The sequence below is a fragment of the Colius striatus genome, chromosome 8 (assembly GCF_028858725.1).
Source record: "Colius striatus isolate bColStr4 chromosome 8, bColStr4.1.hap1, whole genome shotgun sequence".
Lineage (NCBI taxonomy): Eukaryota > Metazoa > Chordata > Aves > Coliiformes > Coliidae > Colius > Colius striatus.
Genome location: NC_084766.1, coordinates 34,771,306 through 34,790,132, shown reverse-complemented (window position 1 = coordinate 34,790,132; position 18,827 = coordinate 34,771,306). Strand labels below are relative to the sequence as shown.

The following is an 18,827-nucleotide window of genomic DNA, read 5'->3' as shown; positions in this document are numbered from 1 at the left end:
AGGTCAATCTACATTCTCATTTTGACAGCAGAGTAAGACTAGAGGTGAATAAATGATTCTTCTAAGTAACTGAATTGCATCTTGGCCTGCAAATATGGCTGCACTTTGGAAGAGTCTCGTTCCATGATGCTGTAACATTTAAAGGGAGTTCAGGCTTCTGATTTTGAAACCACCAAGAGGTGAGGTAGAAGAGGCACAAATACAGCCAGCAGCAGTATCAGGATGTTACAAAATCTGTGTTCAGTGCCACTCAGTGTCTGTTCCAGAGGTATGTGCTTTCAGAAGACCATTTGGCTGCACAGGGAGAGGACTGGAGGATTGCAATCTTGAAGCTTTTTCAGCCCAGTTACTTGTCAGAGTTGGCTGAGGTTTCCTAGGAGACTTTTCAGACAGCTGGTCTAGGTGGGATGGCAGGTTGTGGAGGTCCTGAGGGAGCTGCAGGGAACTGGGTTTGTACTGACAGCCTGAAGTGAAGAAAACACATCTTGTGAAGCATTTCATGACTTGAGACAACTGATATTTCTAAATTGGTTCTTTATCATTTTTAAACAGTGGCTAGCATTTATACATGTACTTAACTCTCTCTGCCCCTCCCTCTCCCTTTCCCTGGTAGCATTTACATGTGCCATTATACTGTTTCTTATACAAGCAGTAAAACAGCATTTCTCCTTCAAGCATTTAATCTGTTATATTTGGGGAAAAATCCTCCTAAGCAGGACATGAGGAACTTCACTTCCAGTGACAGAGTAATGTAAACACAGCAGACAGGAAGCAGAAAAGGTTTTAAATGCTACAAACCTTGGACCAGGAAAATGTGATATGGTAAAAAAATCAGGACTTGTTGGGGCAGGCTGGAAAAGATGTTGCAGAAAATGAAGTTAACAGGAAATACAGATTTCAAAGTGTAGCTAATTATTCAGTACCAAGCTAATGGTGTTTTAGAACTAATCTTTGTTTCCTCATATTCTCTTGCACATTTTGCTTTGATAATTTTTATTCTATCAGAGCTAGAGCCACAGCCTGGCTAAGCAGCTTCTCTGATATTTGGCCACAGCATTCAAGAGCTCAGTCTTTGGCTGCTCTTCTAAGTAGCAGCCTGTTGCATCCCATAATACAGCCTGTGTTGACCAGGCAGGCAATAAAGCTCATACTGTCTAACACATTATAGATTATTTTAAATACTTAGACAACACTTCAGATGGTTTCAATGTATCAAAAAGCCACAAAGTCATCAGTAACTACATTGGAGAAAAGAATTTATAATTTGGATTGTATAATTTGGATTACTTGGCATAAAATAACTGCAAGTATGCCTCTTTTACCTGATTATTTCTTGTGTCATGGCCTGGTCTGTTATTTTCCTTTGGTTGCTGCACATTGTTATCCCTGAAATCAAAAACAGTCATCAGGCAAATCCCCCGTGGTTTGACCGCTGCAGGGGATGCAGTGTCTTAAGGGATGAGGCTACAGCCCAGAGATCTGGTTCTGTTTCTGCCTCCATCCCTTTCTGGCCTTGAGAAATCATTTCAATGTGATAAGCCCCTGTGTCCATGCAATACAGTTATCAATGACAATTAGGAAAATGTAATGTATGTGAGGAAAAAGTGCTTGAGAAAAGACAGCTGTTCCCTCTTTTACGAAGGATGGGATTCATTGTGTAGATAAAGTGTCTAACTGGCTTGCTAAATTAATCTGAAGCACGCTTAAGGGCAAGTGTAGAGTCTTACATCTGGGAAAAAGCAACCCCATGTACCAGTACAGGTTGGGGAATGAACTCTTAGAGAGTAGTGTAGGGGAAAGGGGCCTGGAGGGCCTGGTGGGCAGCAGGATGAGCATGAGCCAGCAATGTGCCCTCATGGCCAAGAAGGCCAATGGCATCCTGGGGTGGATTAGAAGGGCTGTGGGCAGTAGGTGGAGAGAGTTTCTACTCCCCCTTTACTCTGCCCTTGTGAGACTGTATCTGGAATGTTGTGTCCACTTCTGGGCCCTTCAGTTGCAGAAGGACAGGGAACTGCTGGAGAGAGTTCAGCACAGGGCTGAATGATGATGATGAAGAGAGTGGAGCATCTCCCTTCTGATGAGAGGCTGAGGCAGCTGGAGCTCTTTTGCTTGGAGGAGGCTGAGGGGTGACCTCATTAATATTTACAAATAGATAAAGGGTGGGTGTCAGGAGGATGGAGCCAGGATGGATCCTGTTCTCAGTGATGGCTAATGATAGGACAAGGGGCAATGGGCACAAGCTGGAACTCCTTCACTGTGAGGGAGCACTGGAACAAGCTGCCCAGATGGATTGTGGAGTCTCCTCTGGGGACATTCAAAGCCCACCTGGATGGGTTCCTGTGTGACCTACTCTAGGTGGTCCTGCTCTGGCAGGAGAGTTGCACTGGATGATCTTTTGAGGTCCCTTCCAACCCTTAAGAGTCTGTGATTCTGTGAAATACACATGTGTAGCAAGGGAAGTACCTGTGTGGTCTTCTACTTTTCCTGCAAAACTTTCTCCTGATTGCATCACGCTTGACCACTGCTAATACAGTAATGATTACTGCTGGCAGCACAAGGAGGAAAAAAATCAGCAGACCATCCCGAAGTGATGTATCTAGAGAAAAAGAATTGAAATCATGTAAGACAATATTCTCATTTAACCTCAGATTGCAGCACTTTTTCTGCTAAGAAACCAATTTTCTGTCGTAAAAAACTTCAATCTTCAAATGATTGTAGATCAAGACTAGTAACCCCACTGAAATCCATCAAATGCTAGGATCAGGAAAACAGAATTTGTCTTTGTGTTCTCACAAGTTCTTTCTGCCTTCCCCACCCCATGTTGTATAAGAGACAAATTTCTTTTTCCATGTATTTTTGTCATGAATTTTAAGCAAATTCATTTTGTATTTGCTTACCTACAATTGATGTTTGTCTTCCTAAGCTATTCATAAATACAAAACATTTTGCACCATCTCTTAGTGTGAAGGGCAGTGAAATCTGCTCCATCTTCCCTCTGCAGAATGTCATGGCCCTTACACGAGCCAACTGCTGCTTGCTGCATGCACCTCCTGAACCCTTCTCGTTTCAGTCACACCTGTTCCTGATATAAAGGCTGCTGGTTTCATTCTTCAGCTACAGACTTCCTCCATGACATCAGTTTTATCAGGACTCTGTTTTAAATATCTGAGTAAATATCTAAATAGCTACTTTTATGATGTAACAGTAATTCTAAGCAACTAACGTGTCGCTTTTTATCTCAGATATTACCAAGGTCAAATTCTCCCTCGGGCCAACTTCCTTGATGCCTATAAACATACACATCAGATAATAATGTTTGTTCTTCAAGTCCATGGTTAAGTGTCTCATGCAGTGGGAAAAAAACAGTTGAAAAGAGACTGAAAAAGCCCCTGTTAGTAGTAGATTATTTTATCAGCCCCAGGGGCAGAGTGAAGGCCAGTTTCAGTCCCTACCGATGTGAGCTGGGCCGCTGTCGATGCTGCCGCCGTAGCCACGCTGGTCGCAGGACGGTGGCGCCCATCCCGAGTGGCAGTGGCAGTTCCCGTTGTTGTTACACACCTACAGGTCACACAACAGCAATCAGGCAAAGCAACAACACTCTCGACCCCCCAGTGTGTATTTGGAGTCACACATTAAGCTTGTGGGAACAAGACATATTGCATGGTGAGGCTTGGGAATCAGCTCTCCCCCTCTGTAGCACCCCAAAATACTGAGGAATACTGATACCAGGAGTCAACCCTCTGGAGAAGTCAACCTTTCTTTGTTATTTGCCTGCAATACATTACAGTCCAAAGACTTCTCAGTTGTACAACTTTTTGACTCCATTTTGCTTTTTCACAGAGAGAAATATAAGTCAGGAATTGCCAGACTCTCCTCCTCAAAGGAATATTTTCCTTTCACAGTTCAACAGCTGAGTAATAAAAAATTCCTCAGGGAAATTCAGAGAAATGTCTTTCAATGTTAATACTTAAAGGTTTATAACCCAGGCAACATGAATGACAGATAAAAAGGTGGACTTAACTTTTAATATAGATAAGATAAAAATCAAACCCATCTGGCTGGTTGTTGCTTTTCTGAAAGGATTTTGCATCTGTCTCTGTCTTCTAGAAACAGGGCATGAAAACACTGTCTACTCACCCCGTTATCATTGCACTTCTCCTTTACATCACAGCTGTAGCCCAGGTGACTTGCATTAACACATTCAAAAGCTACACAGGCCTGGAAAAAAAAAAGTTATTAGTGTCTTTCAAACAGAAAGCTTCAAAAAAATCCCATGCTTTTATAACTATTCTCTAGAAATGTGTATGTTTACAAGTCGACAGCTTTTACTTAAATGTCATGAAACGGGGCTGAGAGACCATTCAGTACCTCACAATTTTACAGCTGTATTTGTCTCAGATTTTCTGAAGTCTGTGGATGCATTTTGATGGATTAATCTGACTAATTGATAGTGTTGTTCACTGACTTGCAGCATCCCAGTTTTTGAAAGCTAAGTAATTGTATTATCAATTAATTTGTATATCTCAAAAAGCAGACTGCTAAAATTCTATTACAGTATACAAATAAGAGAGCTATGGAATGTTCTTAAAAACTTTCCATCTGGTGGGATATACTCCATCATGCTGCTGTAATTCAGCTTACCTTCTTTTCTCCACAGGCTGTTCCATCATGAACGTGAGCAGGATCAGGGACATCTGATCCTAAGTCAAAGTCAGAAGACCAGCATAAAACCCCAGATGCGTTATTGACAACACTCCAGGCGGGAAGATTTTGAAGACTAACAGAGGTGCACTGGAGCTTGCCACACAGACTGTGCCTGCATTGAATGAATGATGCTCAGAGACAAGGTGAGCAGAAAAAACCCCACCAATATCTGTGCAAATACACCAGCCAATCAAACATTTTAGCTTGCATTTCAAGGAAATAGTCTTTTAAGTCTCACTCTCTAAGAATCTGTAACACACTGTATTTTTTACATTGAAGATTTTAGGGTAGCTTTTATTTGCCAGTGACTTACTGAACAGGACATTTCTTGTATGCTCCACCTGTCATTCCACAGTTTCCAAACCTGTCTCCTTTAATATTTGCTCTTTCAAAGCATCCATTAGGTGCTTTTCGTGCCCCTGTATGAAAAACAGTGAATCTTGGTGAGCCACTACACTGTCTCAAACACATGAGAAAGAAAAAGGAAAACCAGAAATGTCTGTTAGGAGAATAAAGTCTTTTTATGTGAAATTGTAAATGTACCTTTTCCATATATAGATTCACACTGTGAATCAAAGCTCTGGCAGACTCCATAGTAGCAATATGCTTTCATGTTGTCACATGGGTAGCCATTCATGATGTAAACATCATCTGGGCAGTAGGCATTGCTTCCATTGCAGTACTCTGGGAGGTCACAGAAATCCATTTTTGGTCTGCACTCTGTTCCTGCCACTTTAAACTAGAACCAGAGAGGAATAACACCCTATTTTTATTTTGCAACAGGGGAAGTTGTTACAGATCAATGTCTAAGCAATGCCTATCAGACACCAGAATTTCTGTCAGTTCTATCTCATGAAGCTGGGGAAGAGTTGAGCACGAATCTGATGGGGAGCAGCTGAGAGACCTGGAGGTGTTCAGCCTGGAGCAAAAGAGGCTGAGGGGAGACATGATCACTCTCTACAACTCCCTGACAGGAGGCTGTGATGAGGTGGAAGTCAGTCTCTTCACCCAAATAACAAGTGACAGCAACAAGAGGAAAGGGCCTCAAGTTATGCCAGGGGAGGTTTAGATTCAGTATAAAGAAAAATTTCTTCACCAAAGGTTTGCCAAGCACTGTAACAGGCTGCCCAGGGTGGTCTCCATCCCTGGAAGGATTCCAAAGCCCTGTAGCTGTGGGGCTGAAGGACATGGTTAATGGTGGCCATGGCAGTGCTAGGGGAACAATTGGACTCTGTGATCTTAAAGGTCTTTTCCAACATAAAACAATTCTGTGATTCTATGAATATCCAAAAATTCCCTCAATTTCATATGGTGTAGCTCTAAAGTTTATGAGCTGAGCCTGCAGAGGACTTGAGTGGCTTGTACAAGTGCATACACAAGTGCAAATTAAAAAGCATCCAACTATTGTAAACGTTGGAGAAGGCTGGTGTTGCATAGTGGAGATACTACTGAGTTCCCAGTTACCTCTGCCTCCTACCAGGATGGCACGGAGGTGACATTCCATTTCTAAGCTACTGCCAAGAGTCATTAGACACAAATTCTCTGCTTACACTCCACTGGTGAGCTTGATAATGTGAAAATATGTTGAGTGCTACAATATCTCTTTTCAAAGATTAAAAAAGAGTAGTAAGTAGTATCAGTTTAGCTTAATGAAACATAGCCTACCTTGCAATTTTTGCAGCACAGTCCCTGAGCACATTGTGATCCAGATGTGAGTTTGCAGGTTGCAGCATCACAGCAGGGGTTGGTACATTCCTGAAGAATGACCACAGACAAGAGGACACAATGCTTTTAGTTTATAGTTGGGGAAGTACATCAGCAAACCAAGTGCATGGGGAGCTGAATGTTAAACACACTGTCTCTCTTTCATGTTCTGAGGTTGACAGGCTTCTGCTCTAACAGAAACCAGCATACAGTCTGGCTGAATGTGTTTTGATGTGTTGTGGCTCAGGGGTGTAGGATAGATTTACACTTTAAATGGACACTAAAAGAAGCAGAACACATTGGTTTTTAAGTAATACTTCTTACTACCCTTTCCCCTGTCTTATTCTTCCATAACACAGAAACATGGTACCTTTTCATGACTTAGAAGGCCTATACAATGGAATCAGGGTTTGCTGTATTGGTGTGGTTTTGAGACACTTGTCTTCTGCAGAATGAGTCAATAGATTCCATTCTCTGAGGGACATTTTGACAGTGCAAATATGACCAAGAAAAGTAATCTTGTAGTGGGTGAAATGAAGGTCTGATTTTAGGCTTTTACTAAAATTTAACTTCATATTGCTTGCCAAAATGGAAAACTCCTCAGATATTAATGCAAATCAGGTACCACAAAAAGGATAGGATAAGATAAGGTACAACAAGTATCCAGTTGAATTTAATTCATTACCTCTGGTTTGCCACAGTCACATTCTTCATTGTTATCGACCACATTATTACCACAGACAGGTTCTTTGTAAACGTTACTTGTTTTGGGAGGATTTCTAAGGCAGATTCCTCCTCCATTTAGAATAAGATTCTCAAAATCATCAGCACTGCAGGTGCTGAAATTCCTGGAGCCACTGGAAAGCATAATATTATTTAAACATTATGAATATATTTCTTACAGGAATAAATACAAGTCAGGCCCTTAAATATTGTCAATCTATAATAAATATTTGGTATCATAATGCAAGGAGATCACACATAATTAGTTTTACTTTCTTTTGCATTAGAGTACAGTGGTAGAAGTTAAAAATACTGTGTATAACATAAATGCAAATACTTTCAGAAGCCAAAGAGACCATCAGTTTATCCACTTTCATGTCCTATATTAAACAGGCTTTGGAAATTCTTGTCTGTACTGAGTCTTGACTAAAAAATGCTTTTGAGAAAGATATTCACCTTCACTTGGAGTCCCTAAGAACACAGGAATGCATCTTCTAGTGGTTTTGTCCAGTGTTCAGTTACCCTGATTTATTAATACAGATATAGATAGATAAAATAATAGGATCTTTTTCTCTTAAGGAGAAGCCAAAAAAATAAATGAACTGAAAGAAACATAAGTTGAGAGCTTTTGTTTAAATTAACTGTTAAGAGGAGCTGTTTGCACAAAGCCAGTGAACAGATGTACAGCACTCTCAGCAGGGTTAAAAAAAAAAAAACAGCAACACACTATCATTAAAAAAACCCCCAAGAAAGTCCAAATGAGTTTTTAGGAATGCTACAAATAAAGGATGACTGGATTGGAAAACTGATAACATTCCAAATGGATTCAAATGATTTCAAGTCCTACAGCAGTGAATTCTCCTCTGACATTAAACCTTTCTAACAAGTCCCCATTCACAAAAGTTCTTTGAGAATCGTGGGATTGTCACACCTTAGGAGGCATAGCCACTGCAGACAGATAGCAAGTGTTAAAATAAGTGGAAATCTTACTTATCTGTGCTGTGCATAATGTAGGATGCAGGACATCTTTTATCATCGTGTTTCATTCCAAGATTATGCCCCAATTCATGTGCAACTACTGTAGCGTGACGTAACATATTGTCATGGTTCAACTAATAAAGAAAAGCAGTGTTAAAAAATGGTAACTGTGAAACTAAAGAAAATGCTGTGTTTCTACCTACTGATTGATTCAAGCTGTGAAGACAGAATGCTAAATTGTATTGCAAAGTGAATGCAGCAAGAAAAGACAATTTGTCATTGATAATTTCCAGGCAGGGCCAGATCCTGCTGTTCTTTCTCTTCCTTGCATTAAGATCATATTCTGAGTAACAACAATTGGCAGTTGTACCAGATGATCGTTGTAGGTCCCTTCCAACTGAAGTTATTCCGTTCACTTCTCCTGTAACACAGTTAATCAGTTGTGACACTAATTTCAATGGAGTTTTCAATGACAAATGTGCTGTTAAAGAACAGAATCTGCTGCTGAGATTGTCCATGGTGTCATGGCATCCATATTGTAAGGACAGGAACCTCTGGAGATACTGCTTCTGCCCCAAAGGTGACAGGGGAAAAAATGTTTCTTACTAATTTTGCCACATTTATTTTTTTTGCCTATTTACAGCCTTATTGTGGGGAATTCCAGACACTTGAAAATACAGTGCATGATATTCACTTTCCATCCATGTACAGAGTAAAAAAATACACATCATCTTGTAGCTGCATTCCCAAAACCATCGTGGTTATGAACTTTAATGGTATTATAAGAATGTGCTTTTCTTATGCAACCTTGAATCAGATGAATTACAAAAGGTGACTAAAATTTATGTCAGAACTAAATCGGCCATTTAGACTGGAATGTGATCAAGATTGAAGAGAGAAATTGGGGACTACTTTTTATGCACAAACCTTTTCATAAGAAACCTCATGAAAGAAACCATACAACTCCAAGCCTAGCCTCCAAGAATGGGGTGACTTGACCAAATAGGTCAGCAAAGTGCACATTATCAGGTTCCTCTATGGAAGGAATATCTGGCAACAGCAATATGTACAACTCTGGGTTTTGTAAATGCACAGGGGAAAGCTTTCAATTGTTCATGAGCCTCATGGTCCCACTAGCAGCACAGCTATGATATTTCAGCAGCTCTTCTGCTAGTTTCTTCCATTAACCACATCATTATGTACTTACAGTGCTGATTGAGCCTCCCTGAACTTGGGAGCAGACAGTACCCACAAAAGCCATTCCAATGGATCCATCATAAGAGCTTCTCCCTCTGCAACAAAAGGAGTTTGAAGGTGGTGTTGAAAGAGGGGCTGAAAGTTCATGATTTCTACCAGAAAAGACACTGATGAGTTTGAAACAAACATCAGAAGACAAAATTTAGTTTTTCTGAAGTCAGGAAGAAATGTATCAATTAATATTGACTATCTCAATAACATAGCTTGAAAATAATGATCAGACCCCGAAAGTCTCTTGTGTCAGTGCTTCGGAGTTAGAGCATGGCTGAGGTTGGAAGGGATCTTGGGGGGGTTATCTGGTTGCCTGTTGTTATCTATTATACCTCCTTGCTCAAGCAGGGCCACCTAGAGTTGATTAACTAGTTGATTACCCAGTTTTTGACATTTTCCCAGGTTAAAACAGTTTGGAAGTTGAGTGAATTTTACTCCAGTTATATTTTCATACATCTATAACCCTCAGATTCTATACATGAATAACCCTGTCAGTGTGGCTGGCTTTCCCACTGAATGCAAACTTACATGATGAGGTGACTAACATCACTTCTGGATCGTTTGAGAAGCTCTTCCCGTCTCCAAGAAACGAATCTACTCAGTACCTCTCCAGCTGAACCATCCATTACAGATATGTGGTTTTTATCTGTCCAGATCTCTAATCCAACCAAAACAATCTGGATGTTTAATGCTCTATACATCTGAGAAAAACATGGTGAGAATTACTGTTCATCAGGCTGTTTCAGATGAATTATGAAAGATTACATCACCACGACTGAGGAAACAATAAGCTGAATGTAGGAACTGACATAACTTTAGTTTCTCTGAAAAGAAAGGGAAAATATTTGTACTTATAAACTCAAATAGAAAATATGTATAAATTATAAACTAAATTAAATAGTTGTAGCTATAATATAAACCTAAATTAGGAAAGATTATATGACTGAAGGCAATCTACTTCATGAAGGTGTCTAAACATCACTTTCAGTTGGAGAAGTTGGAAAGACCATGTTTATTCGTTTTCTTAGCTAACTGTCTCGAGGAGAAACTAGGAACAGATGCTCAGAGAAATTATGGAATTGTTCACAGCAATGACCATTTGCTTAATAAACAACCACAAACATGAGAAACTTCTCCTAGAAAGTAAAATGTGCTGGACATCTCATGTTCCTGGAGCAAAGTCTGGGAGCACACAGAAGTGGTTTAAAAACATCTTGCATCTCTCCCCCTCCATGCACCTCTACAAGACTTGTTTAGCTTCACCATTGCCTTAAGTGTGCTACAAACTGTTCCATAATTTCCAATACAGTTGCAGAACTGCATTACCTGTTCCTTTGAAAAGTATGATAAAGTAGAAACTACTGAATCCAGGCAAATTCTTTGACCTACCCCATCAACGTAATTAATCAGCTCAACTGTTTCCTTTTGCACTGCAGCAGAATCAGAACTCTTCATCAAAAACTGTAAAATACCACATGAGAATGTCAGAGAAAAAAACATTAATGAAGTAATAAAATATGTTTAGCATTGGGTGATATCATTACCCTGTTGTTATCCACAACCATAAATAATTCCACGTAGCTTTTCTGTGGCAGGACAGCTCGCTGCTTCTGCAAATTGGAAAGTACAGTAAGTTAACATAATAACTAATGAGTGCAGGGTTTGTTACTTATCTTTCTCATGATTTTCATTTTGTGTGTTTATAAAGCAATAATGCATTGTTTTCACGTGACTTCAAATGGCAATTTGCCATGGATTTCCACATAAATATCTGCATTATCAGTAGTTCACAGAGTAACAGAATGTTGGGAGTTGGAAGGGACTTCCAGAGCTCATCCAGCCCCAGCCCCTGCTAAAGCAGGTTCCTCTCGATCAAGGAACGTGTCCAGGAGGGTTTGGAAATCTCCTGAGAAGGAGCCTCCACACCCTCCCTGGCCAGCCTGGGCCAGGGCTCCCTCACCTCAGCACCAAACAAGTTTTTCCTCATGTTCAAGTGGAACTTCCTGTGTTCCAGTTTCTGCCTGTTATCCCTTGTTACTGGGCAACACAGAAAAAAGACAGGCCAGTGGTCTGGTCAGGTCAGGCACTGGGATGCATGAGCTGAATGGCAGCTTTGTGCCTTTCATGTCATACCCACAACTGTCTCGGGCAAACTTTCGTTTTTCTGAGGAGAGACTGCTTCCAGCTGTGTTAAATTCCCATTGTGCTGCTGTTCTGTTTCAGGATTTCCTTAGCAGTACTCCCACCAGCAGTTTGGAGTCCATGAAAATGAAGGCCATAAGGAAGTGGCCTGCTGGGTCAAACCCACCTGCAGTGGTTCCATGCCAGAGCAAGAGCTCTGGAGACCCTTGGCAGCTGGAACAGACTAAACAGAAGGGTTGGACTTGAGAGAGAAACAGAAAGGTATTTACCCTCAAAAGCTTTTCTCTGCTAGAGGTACTGTTGGATAAAAATGTGTGTTTCACAGAGTGCTCCTCGAACGTGTTGTCATGATGAAGGCTGCTGTTCAGTACACCACATTGGAAGGGGCTATCTTGCATATCCTCCAACGGGTAAAACACATGTTCAAATGTGCTGGATGTGTGGAGTGGCTCCATTCCATACCATTTGCCATTAATGTAGAGAATTCCTCTAATAATCACAAAAGAATGAACAATTATTCCACAGTTTTGCCCTCATAGTTATGAGTAGGTGAGTGAATGACAGCTGGATGCTTGAAAACTAGAACTGTTCATACTACTAGGTTGAAATAAATTATCTTCATATAAGGGGTAAGTTCAAATGCCCAAACAGGATCTCAAAACCAAACCAGAGCTTATTTAAATACTTGATTGCAGACAAGTGGGGGCTCCTTCAATCAGTTAAGCCAATTTGTTACTAAACAAGACATTTGCATCAGGTAATCAAGGCCTCAGTTCGTGCCTGTGTTCTGCCTATGTTCAGATTGTGCTGTCCCTTGTATTTTTTCTGAGGAGGATATTTGGAAAATGGGGAAAAAAAGGGGTAACTGAGGGAAATGATAAAACCTGCAGAGACTTTCAGCTTCATCAACAGACAAAATACTAAGAAAGATATTTGCAAGATAGAGTGGTGTTTTCTCTCCAGCTGTATTATTGCAACTGTTTTTTTACTGCTTTACTTTGGTACTGTGCAATTATCCAGAAGTAAGAAGCACGAGGTTAATACCTAAGTCCATCACATGTGCTAAAAGCAAGCCTTGAGTCAGCAATTCCTTCAACAGTGCCATGATAGTAACAGTGTGTCTGAAATGCAACAGAACCACATAATTAATGACAAAATAAGGTTGTTGCCTTCAAATGCAAACTTACTTTCTAACTAATCATTTCATTTGCATGATATTAAGGCTGGTAGTTACAAATCTACACAGTTCCCTCTTCTAAAAGTAATTCCAACCTTCTTGGAGTAAAATATGACTTGCCATGAGTACCTACAATAGCATTTGGTCCCTTGGTTCTGGAAAACAAAACGCTTTTTAGTTTAACCCATCACTGTCTTTTAGCAAAAGGACCTAAAAACTGGAGCTTTGATGCTGCCATTGTACCTTTAATTGCATACTATGCAAAGGTGACCTTATTAGGTAGTTCAAATTCAGTCTTGGCATAATCTCCTGGCATCTCCTTTCACCCCTTGGAAAATACTGGTGCCATGTCACCATGAACAGCCCACTCCCTCCTAAAACATAGAGCCTTATGGTTTGTATCTGTGGGAACTGTTCAACAGGTCTACTACGTGTGCAAAACCTCACAAAAGCCTCTTTCCCTGCAAGTATTTTTTCTTCTGTAGATATTTTATTTGCATCACTTGCAAATTTCTTGGTTACATTTGCATAGGGCCAGAAATGTGACCAATTTTCACTGTCCTATTAGAGACATGTGAAGACACTCAGAATTAATGGTTGTACATTTGCTTGTGCTTTGAAAAGACATTTAGATGCATACACATCCTTGTGGTCATCCTCAGTTCTACCAAACTGTTAATACGGCCTTTAATTCATAAAGCTTGGCTTCCCTGGCTTGAGGAAAGCCTGACACAAAAGGGGAATCTTATTATATACAATACCTTGGTTTTTGACTGTGTTGCCTCCAGTTTCCCATTTTCCCCATATGTATATAGCATAAAGTCTTCACTAACAATCTTTCTGGAAACAAAAAGAAACTACTGCTCTTTTAACAGTTTAGAAAGCAAGAATCCCCCTAAGTACCACATTCTGTTAGCAGCACGCTCATGCTAAACTACTGTTAAAATCCACAGCCGTGACTCAGAATACCTTCAAGTGAGCTGTGTTTGGAAAATTCATCACTTTGAAATATGTTAACTAAAGTATCCACAGAGTAGTATCTGAGCAGACTGTTGCATCAGGGCCTGGGCTATTACAGACTCAGGAATGAGGAACAACAGTAACAGACAAATTCCTTCAAATACAAGACGGCTAACAACCCTCCCCCATTGCTAATAAAAAGCTAATGTTGAACTGAACTGTAATTTCCCATTTTCTGAGATGTGCTTTCTTGTGCTGCTCATGAAACACTCATCAAAACAAATTGCTTCACAACTGGAGAAAATGACTAGTCGCCTCCATTTGCAACCATAAGAGAGACACCATTTAACAGAGACATTCTGTAGTTACTGCAGGCTGACATTTAAATGGTTTCTTCTGTAAAAACCCTTGTCTGTGTGCCACTAACTCCCAAGCTGGAGTGTGATTCCTTAGAACGTGTTATCACATACTTATTTTTCTTCAGTTTTAGGTGATATGTTCCATTTCTGGTTTCAACTGAGTAAGAAAGATTGTCATCTGAATGCTCCTGAAAACAGAACAAAAGACATCATTTAATTAGGTGATTTTCTCCTTGGTTGTATCAGTTCCATGTTTTGAAGTCCAACCGTTATATATGTCTTGAGTATCTACCAAAACACAGATCCCTAACCCTCACACCTTCTCTATGTCATAGTCTCAGCAGCACACTCTTCATTCTTTCCTATGGGAAGTTTAAATTCTATTCATCTCTACATTTCCATGGAGAAGACAGAAGGGCACAACCCATGTATACACTCTTTGCCCAGCTACCACATCATGTTTCGTGACACTCCTTATGTCAATCTTGGGCAGCCGGATGAATGACTCACAAATTCTTCCTTAACTGGTTTGCACAAAGATGACTAATGCTATTTCACTAACAGTTACTTCATGCTTTGAACTGGGTATCTGGCACAAAGGTAAGTTACCTGGAACTGAAGAGCTAAGGTTCAAATGCATTTAACCTGTATGACATGGGTGGGTCCATTTCTAGAAAGTGAGTATCAATCAGCCCTTTAGGTGCTGTGTGGCTGAAATCCTCTGGTTATCCAAGGACCAGGTGCAATGAGCAAAAGAGCGTAGACAGCACGGGCATTAATTCAAGTTCAACATCTAATCTGCTCAGAGGAAATGGAAATATTCTTTGTGTTCCTTCTCACTTTTGTCTTACGAGGCCATTAACAGGGCTAGATGTTTGAAAGGTGCTAACTCAGAGTGCAGCCACACACCTTTGTGGGAACAAAGTTACTCAGAACTACTTGAAAACACTGAAGAATCTGAAGAGAGAGTGTGGGGCACACTTCTTCACAAAAATAATGTAGATACAGCATTGTGTGTAACACAGGCCAATATTGTGAAACCCAGCAACCTCAGAAGAAGGAAATCAGAACAACAAACCTCATGAGAAAATGGGTGATGTTTCCCTCTGCCTGTCAGGCTCTGAGGAATAATTATTTCTAATGTAGAAAGTCTGGATGTCTGTTCAGAAGATACACCTAAAAATAAAATTTGAGATTTCTAAAGAATCAGACAGGATAAGACATTGAATTGGCATCTGCACAGTGGTGATTGTTGAAAGACTTAAGTGGGGAAAGAGTATTCCACCAGTTTGGTCTATTTTGCTCTGCCAGAGCTCTTGGATTATGCTGGAAAAGTCACAGAAATCCACATTTACATTCAGGGCCAAGTTAGTCTTTGAGTTTTTAAACTAAATACATGTGGCCTCATTCTCTGCAGAAATGCTGTCTTGCCTGTATTCAAGGTAAATGACTACAGGACCCCAACAACAACTGATGTCAAGTGCTAAAAACTGCAAATTTGAGCCAAAGTTCTCAGAAGCAGAGTGTCCACAAAACTGGCTGCCAATTTTGGCCTTAACTCTTGGTCTTAGTTACTTATGTGATAAACTGGGATGTGAAGAAATAGTTTAGGAATGGTCAAACTGGTATTAAAGACAAAGTAACTTGAGATTAAAGCTGGGGTCTTCTGAAGCACACAAAGAACAACTATCAAATGATTTAAACAGCCTTAGAATCAGAATGGTAGGGGTTGGAAGGGACCTTTAGAGATCACTTAGTCCATCTCCCCAGCCTTAATTCTCACCTGCTCTGGATTATTAGCTTTGTGTCATTGTCTTTCATTTTTTAAACATTTTTTCTTCTATGACCTATACTGTTAATCTGATGCAGCACAGAAATTCACATAGCTATCTTCTCTGTCCACCCATCTGTCCCCTCACAGTATTTCTGAAGTAGATGGCCAGTTAAAATCAACTGTGCAAGAGATGATAACATTTCAAATAGAATTAAGTTCCTTCAAGCTGTGTGGAATCACCTCGATGGCGTCATGAAAACTGTTCTGACTTCCAAATCTCCAGCAGGGCTTTCTAGGAGTGGGATGTAGAGTACAATTACTGTGAATGGTGGGCCAACTTTGCCAGGATGCTTCAGAACTTGCTAGACACAGACTTGGAGAACATTGATTTCCAGAAGAATCAATTCAGCCCCTAAATACTCTGGGGAGTGTTTTTTTACTGGTAACAGAGCCATTAGCTGTAGCCTTGCCTTCTAGCCACTTGTTGGTCCTACACATGCTCATCATCTCTCTCTTCCTCATATCTCTACCTCTTTCTTTCCTTGATCAAATGAACTTCCCCTTCAGCCCTCTCCTTCCATTTAAATCCCTTTATTCTTATTCCTTTCCCCATTGCTCTGAATGAAGAAAACTTAAGAGTTGTCCTCTGGGTATGATTCTGCCATGTGCCATCTTGGCTCGCCACGCTGCATCCCACCATGGCCTAATGCTGCATTTTCTCCCAGCAACACTGAAACCTTTGTGAAAGGTTTGTAGCTGTTTATGTTATGGCCAAATTATCTCCAGAACCTCATGCTAATGCAGGAAGCTAGAAGGTAAGAAGTCTGCCGAGTATCTGGTTTCAGGTAAACGGTTTTATAAAGACAAAACCAATCTCCAGTGACTTTGAAAAACATTGTGTGAACTTGAATTCATCTTCTTTTTGTCTCATCTGCTCATCAGTCTGGTCTGAGTGTTGACTTTGATCAGCTGAGACACGACCATTGCTTCTAAACAGGTTACAGAAACAACAGTAACATGGGTTTTAACACTGAAGGTGATTTCTTCCTTCTTAAATTGTTCTTCCACATGGAAACAAAGAGATTTCTTCTCATTTATAGTAGCATAGAGTCACCCTCAGCTTCCCACATTTCTATGAAAGGAATCAGTAATTGCAAAGAAGGCACAGGATCACTCATTCAAAGCAAGGAGGAGGACTCTTCAGTGTAATGATGATCTCTATGGATTAGATAACATCGGGATTTTAAAAACCTAGGTGCAGGTAGCATATCTTTAATATTAAAGACTGCCATTGCAATCCAAATGTGGAAGCTGCTGTTAGCAGCAGCACTCAATATTTACTTCTGACTTTGCTCTTCATCTTCATAATTTTACCACCTAAATGACAAGATCCATTGTTTCCTGAGTTAAGTGTCTGTGGAAATGCAGTTCTAACCATTTAAACCTTGACACCTGAAAGCAGAAAACCATCTTTAATGCATGGCATAGAAACATCACTTTCTAAGAAATATTTCTGGGTGCTACACCTAAATCTACAATCTGAAGCCAATTCATAAATGGAAATGAATTAATGTGGGAGGAAAACAAGACTGTAGGAATTCCTCTCATGTTACTGAAGAAGACATCTTTTCCTACAGTCTTTACCATTGACAAAAGTGACAGAAACTGCACTTTTCACAACCAGTGTCCTGTAAGGAAGATGATGTACTTACATACCTACTACATCATGGAGAAAAAAAACCCCAAAACCCTGTAATCTGCTCCTTTTTTTTTAATCTGCTACCCTTCTCTTGAACAGGATTTTCTCAATTAGCAGGTCAGCTAATAGCCTAATACCTGGAGAGAGCTGTGACTTGATTTGAAAGGTGTGCATCACCACTATGGACAGGACCAGAGAGCACAAGAAGACTTGGAGAAACTTTCTGAATCCATAATAAAAACCGAAAGCTTACCTTTTATCCAAACAGCTTTTCCAGTTAAAATTAGTCCAAAAGTGAACAAAACCAGGCTGTGTTTTAACATGACCAGATTTCCCAGAGCAACTGCTCCAGTATCCGAGCAGACACTGTGGACCTGGCTCTCGGCTGCTCTACACAGGAGAACTAGAAGAACGAGAACCGTGTGCTCTGCAGGTAAACAACAGTAAAAGCCCTCTGATACTTCATCTCTGCTAAGGGAACGGGAAGTAAAATCTAATCCATTAGGCTTGCAAGGAAACTGGTTAGGCAGCTTAACACAAATAAAAAGCAGCACGGTCTGAAATGCTGATTGGAGAAAGAGCACCGACCCATGCCAGGATCAAACTGGTTTATTCCAAAGGACTTTGACACCGCAGTCAGATCGTATGAAGTGAAAACCATAAAATATTGCTACAAGCAGATACAACAGTCAGCTCAGTAAAAAACTCTGATAGAAAACAATCTTCAAATTTTCATCTGCTCTTGGCTTTCCATTTTTTTTAATCCTTAAGAATATCAAAACTACAATGCATGTGAACACATGGAACCCCCCAAAACAAGAGTTTAACTTTCTCCTTTCTGTGTTAAAGATAATTCTTCTCACCAATGCCTGTAATTTTGTGCAGCTCATCACCCAGGATAAGAATAATCTTCTGAGGTATCCTGCAACCACATTGCCACCAAAAGCGGGACAGAAGTGCTTCTAAAACTGCGTAAATTTGCAACATATTTCATAGGTATCCAGCACATTTAGAAACTCAGACAGACTGAGACAACACAGTTTTCAAGCCAAAACATTTACATTCATTAATTTTAATTGATTTTAATTAATTCGTTAATTAAAACCAGAAAATCCTTTTTGTCCATTGCAAGTGAAACACATAAAGCAACAGGAGAAAGCAGAGATGCCGACTGTGTTTGTGCTATGAGCCAGTACAAAGCCTGTTCAAGTCCATCTTCCTGTTTTCCCAGCTGTAATACACGTGTTTCAGCTGTGCCTCAAGCGAAGAACTCGATAGCTGCGTTCCCTGGGTTTATGTCTGTATCACAGTGTCAGGAGCAGCTTTCGCTGACTCCAGAAGCTGGGATCCTACTGAAAA

General features: G+C 40.3%; 1 protein-coding gene across 1 annotated transcript; it reads right to left on the bottom strand.

The window, feature by feature from the left end:
• Nucleotides 1-385: 385 nt before the first annotated feature.
• LOC104551708 (disintegrin and metalloproteinase domain-containing protein 9) lies at nucleotides 386-17,791 on the bottom strand. Its single transcript, XM_062001249.1, has 22 exons — nucleotides 17,722-17,791; nucleotides 15,074-15,171; nucleotides 14,107-14,183; nucleotides 13,438-13,516; nucleotides 12,544-12,620; nucleotides 11,769-11,988; nucleotides 10,902-10,967; nucleotides 10,747-10,818; nucleotides 9,886-10,058; nucleotides 9,317-9,401; nucleotides 8,122-8,243; nucleotides 7,094-7,265; nucleotides 6,370-6,459; nucleotides 5,248-5,443; nucleotides 5,018-5,123; nucleotides 4,642-4,816; nucleotides 4,138-4,218; nucleotides 3,453-3,558; nucleotides 2,464-2,596; nucleotides 1,323-1,386; nucleotides 799-851; nucleotides 386-464 (listed from the first exon to the last, which is right to left on the bottom strand). Exons 1-22 carry the CDS (start codon nucleotides 17,789-17,791, stop codon nucleotides 386-388), a joined length of 2,394 nt encoding a protein of 797 aa, XP_061857233.1.
• Nucleotides 17,792-18,827: the final 1,036 nt, after the last annotated feature.

Bases quoted from the DNA above. Each gene is read 5' to 3' on its own strand.
- LOC104551708 (XM_062001249.1), bottom strand. From the start codon at position 17,791: ATGTTAAAACACAGCCTGGTTTTGTTCACTTTTGGACTAATTTTAACT. The intron at 9,402-9,885 runs GTAAGTTTGCAT...CTTTTGTTGCAG, and splicing joins GATGTTAGTCACCTCATCAT to AGGGAGAAGCTCTTATGATG. The intron at 465-798 runs GTTTGTAGCATT...TCTTCACTTCAG, and splicing joins TCACATTTTCCTGGTCCAAG to GCTGTCAGTACAAACCCAGT.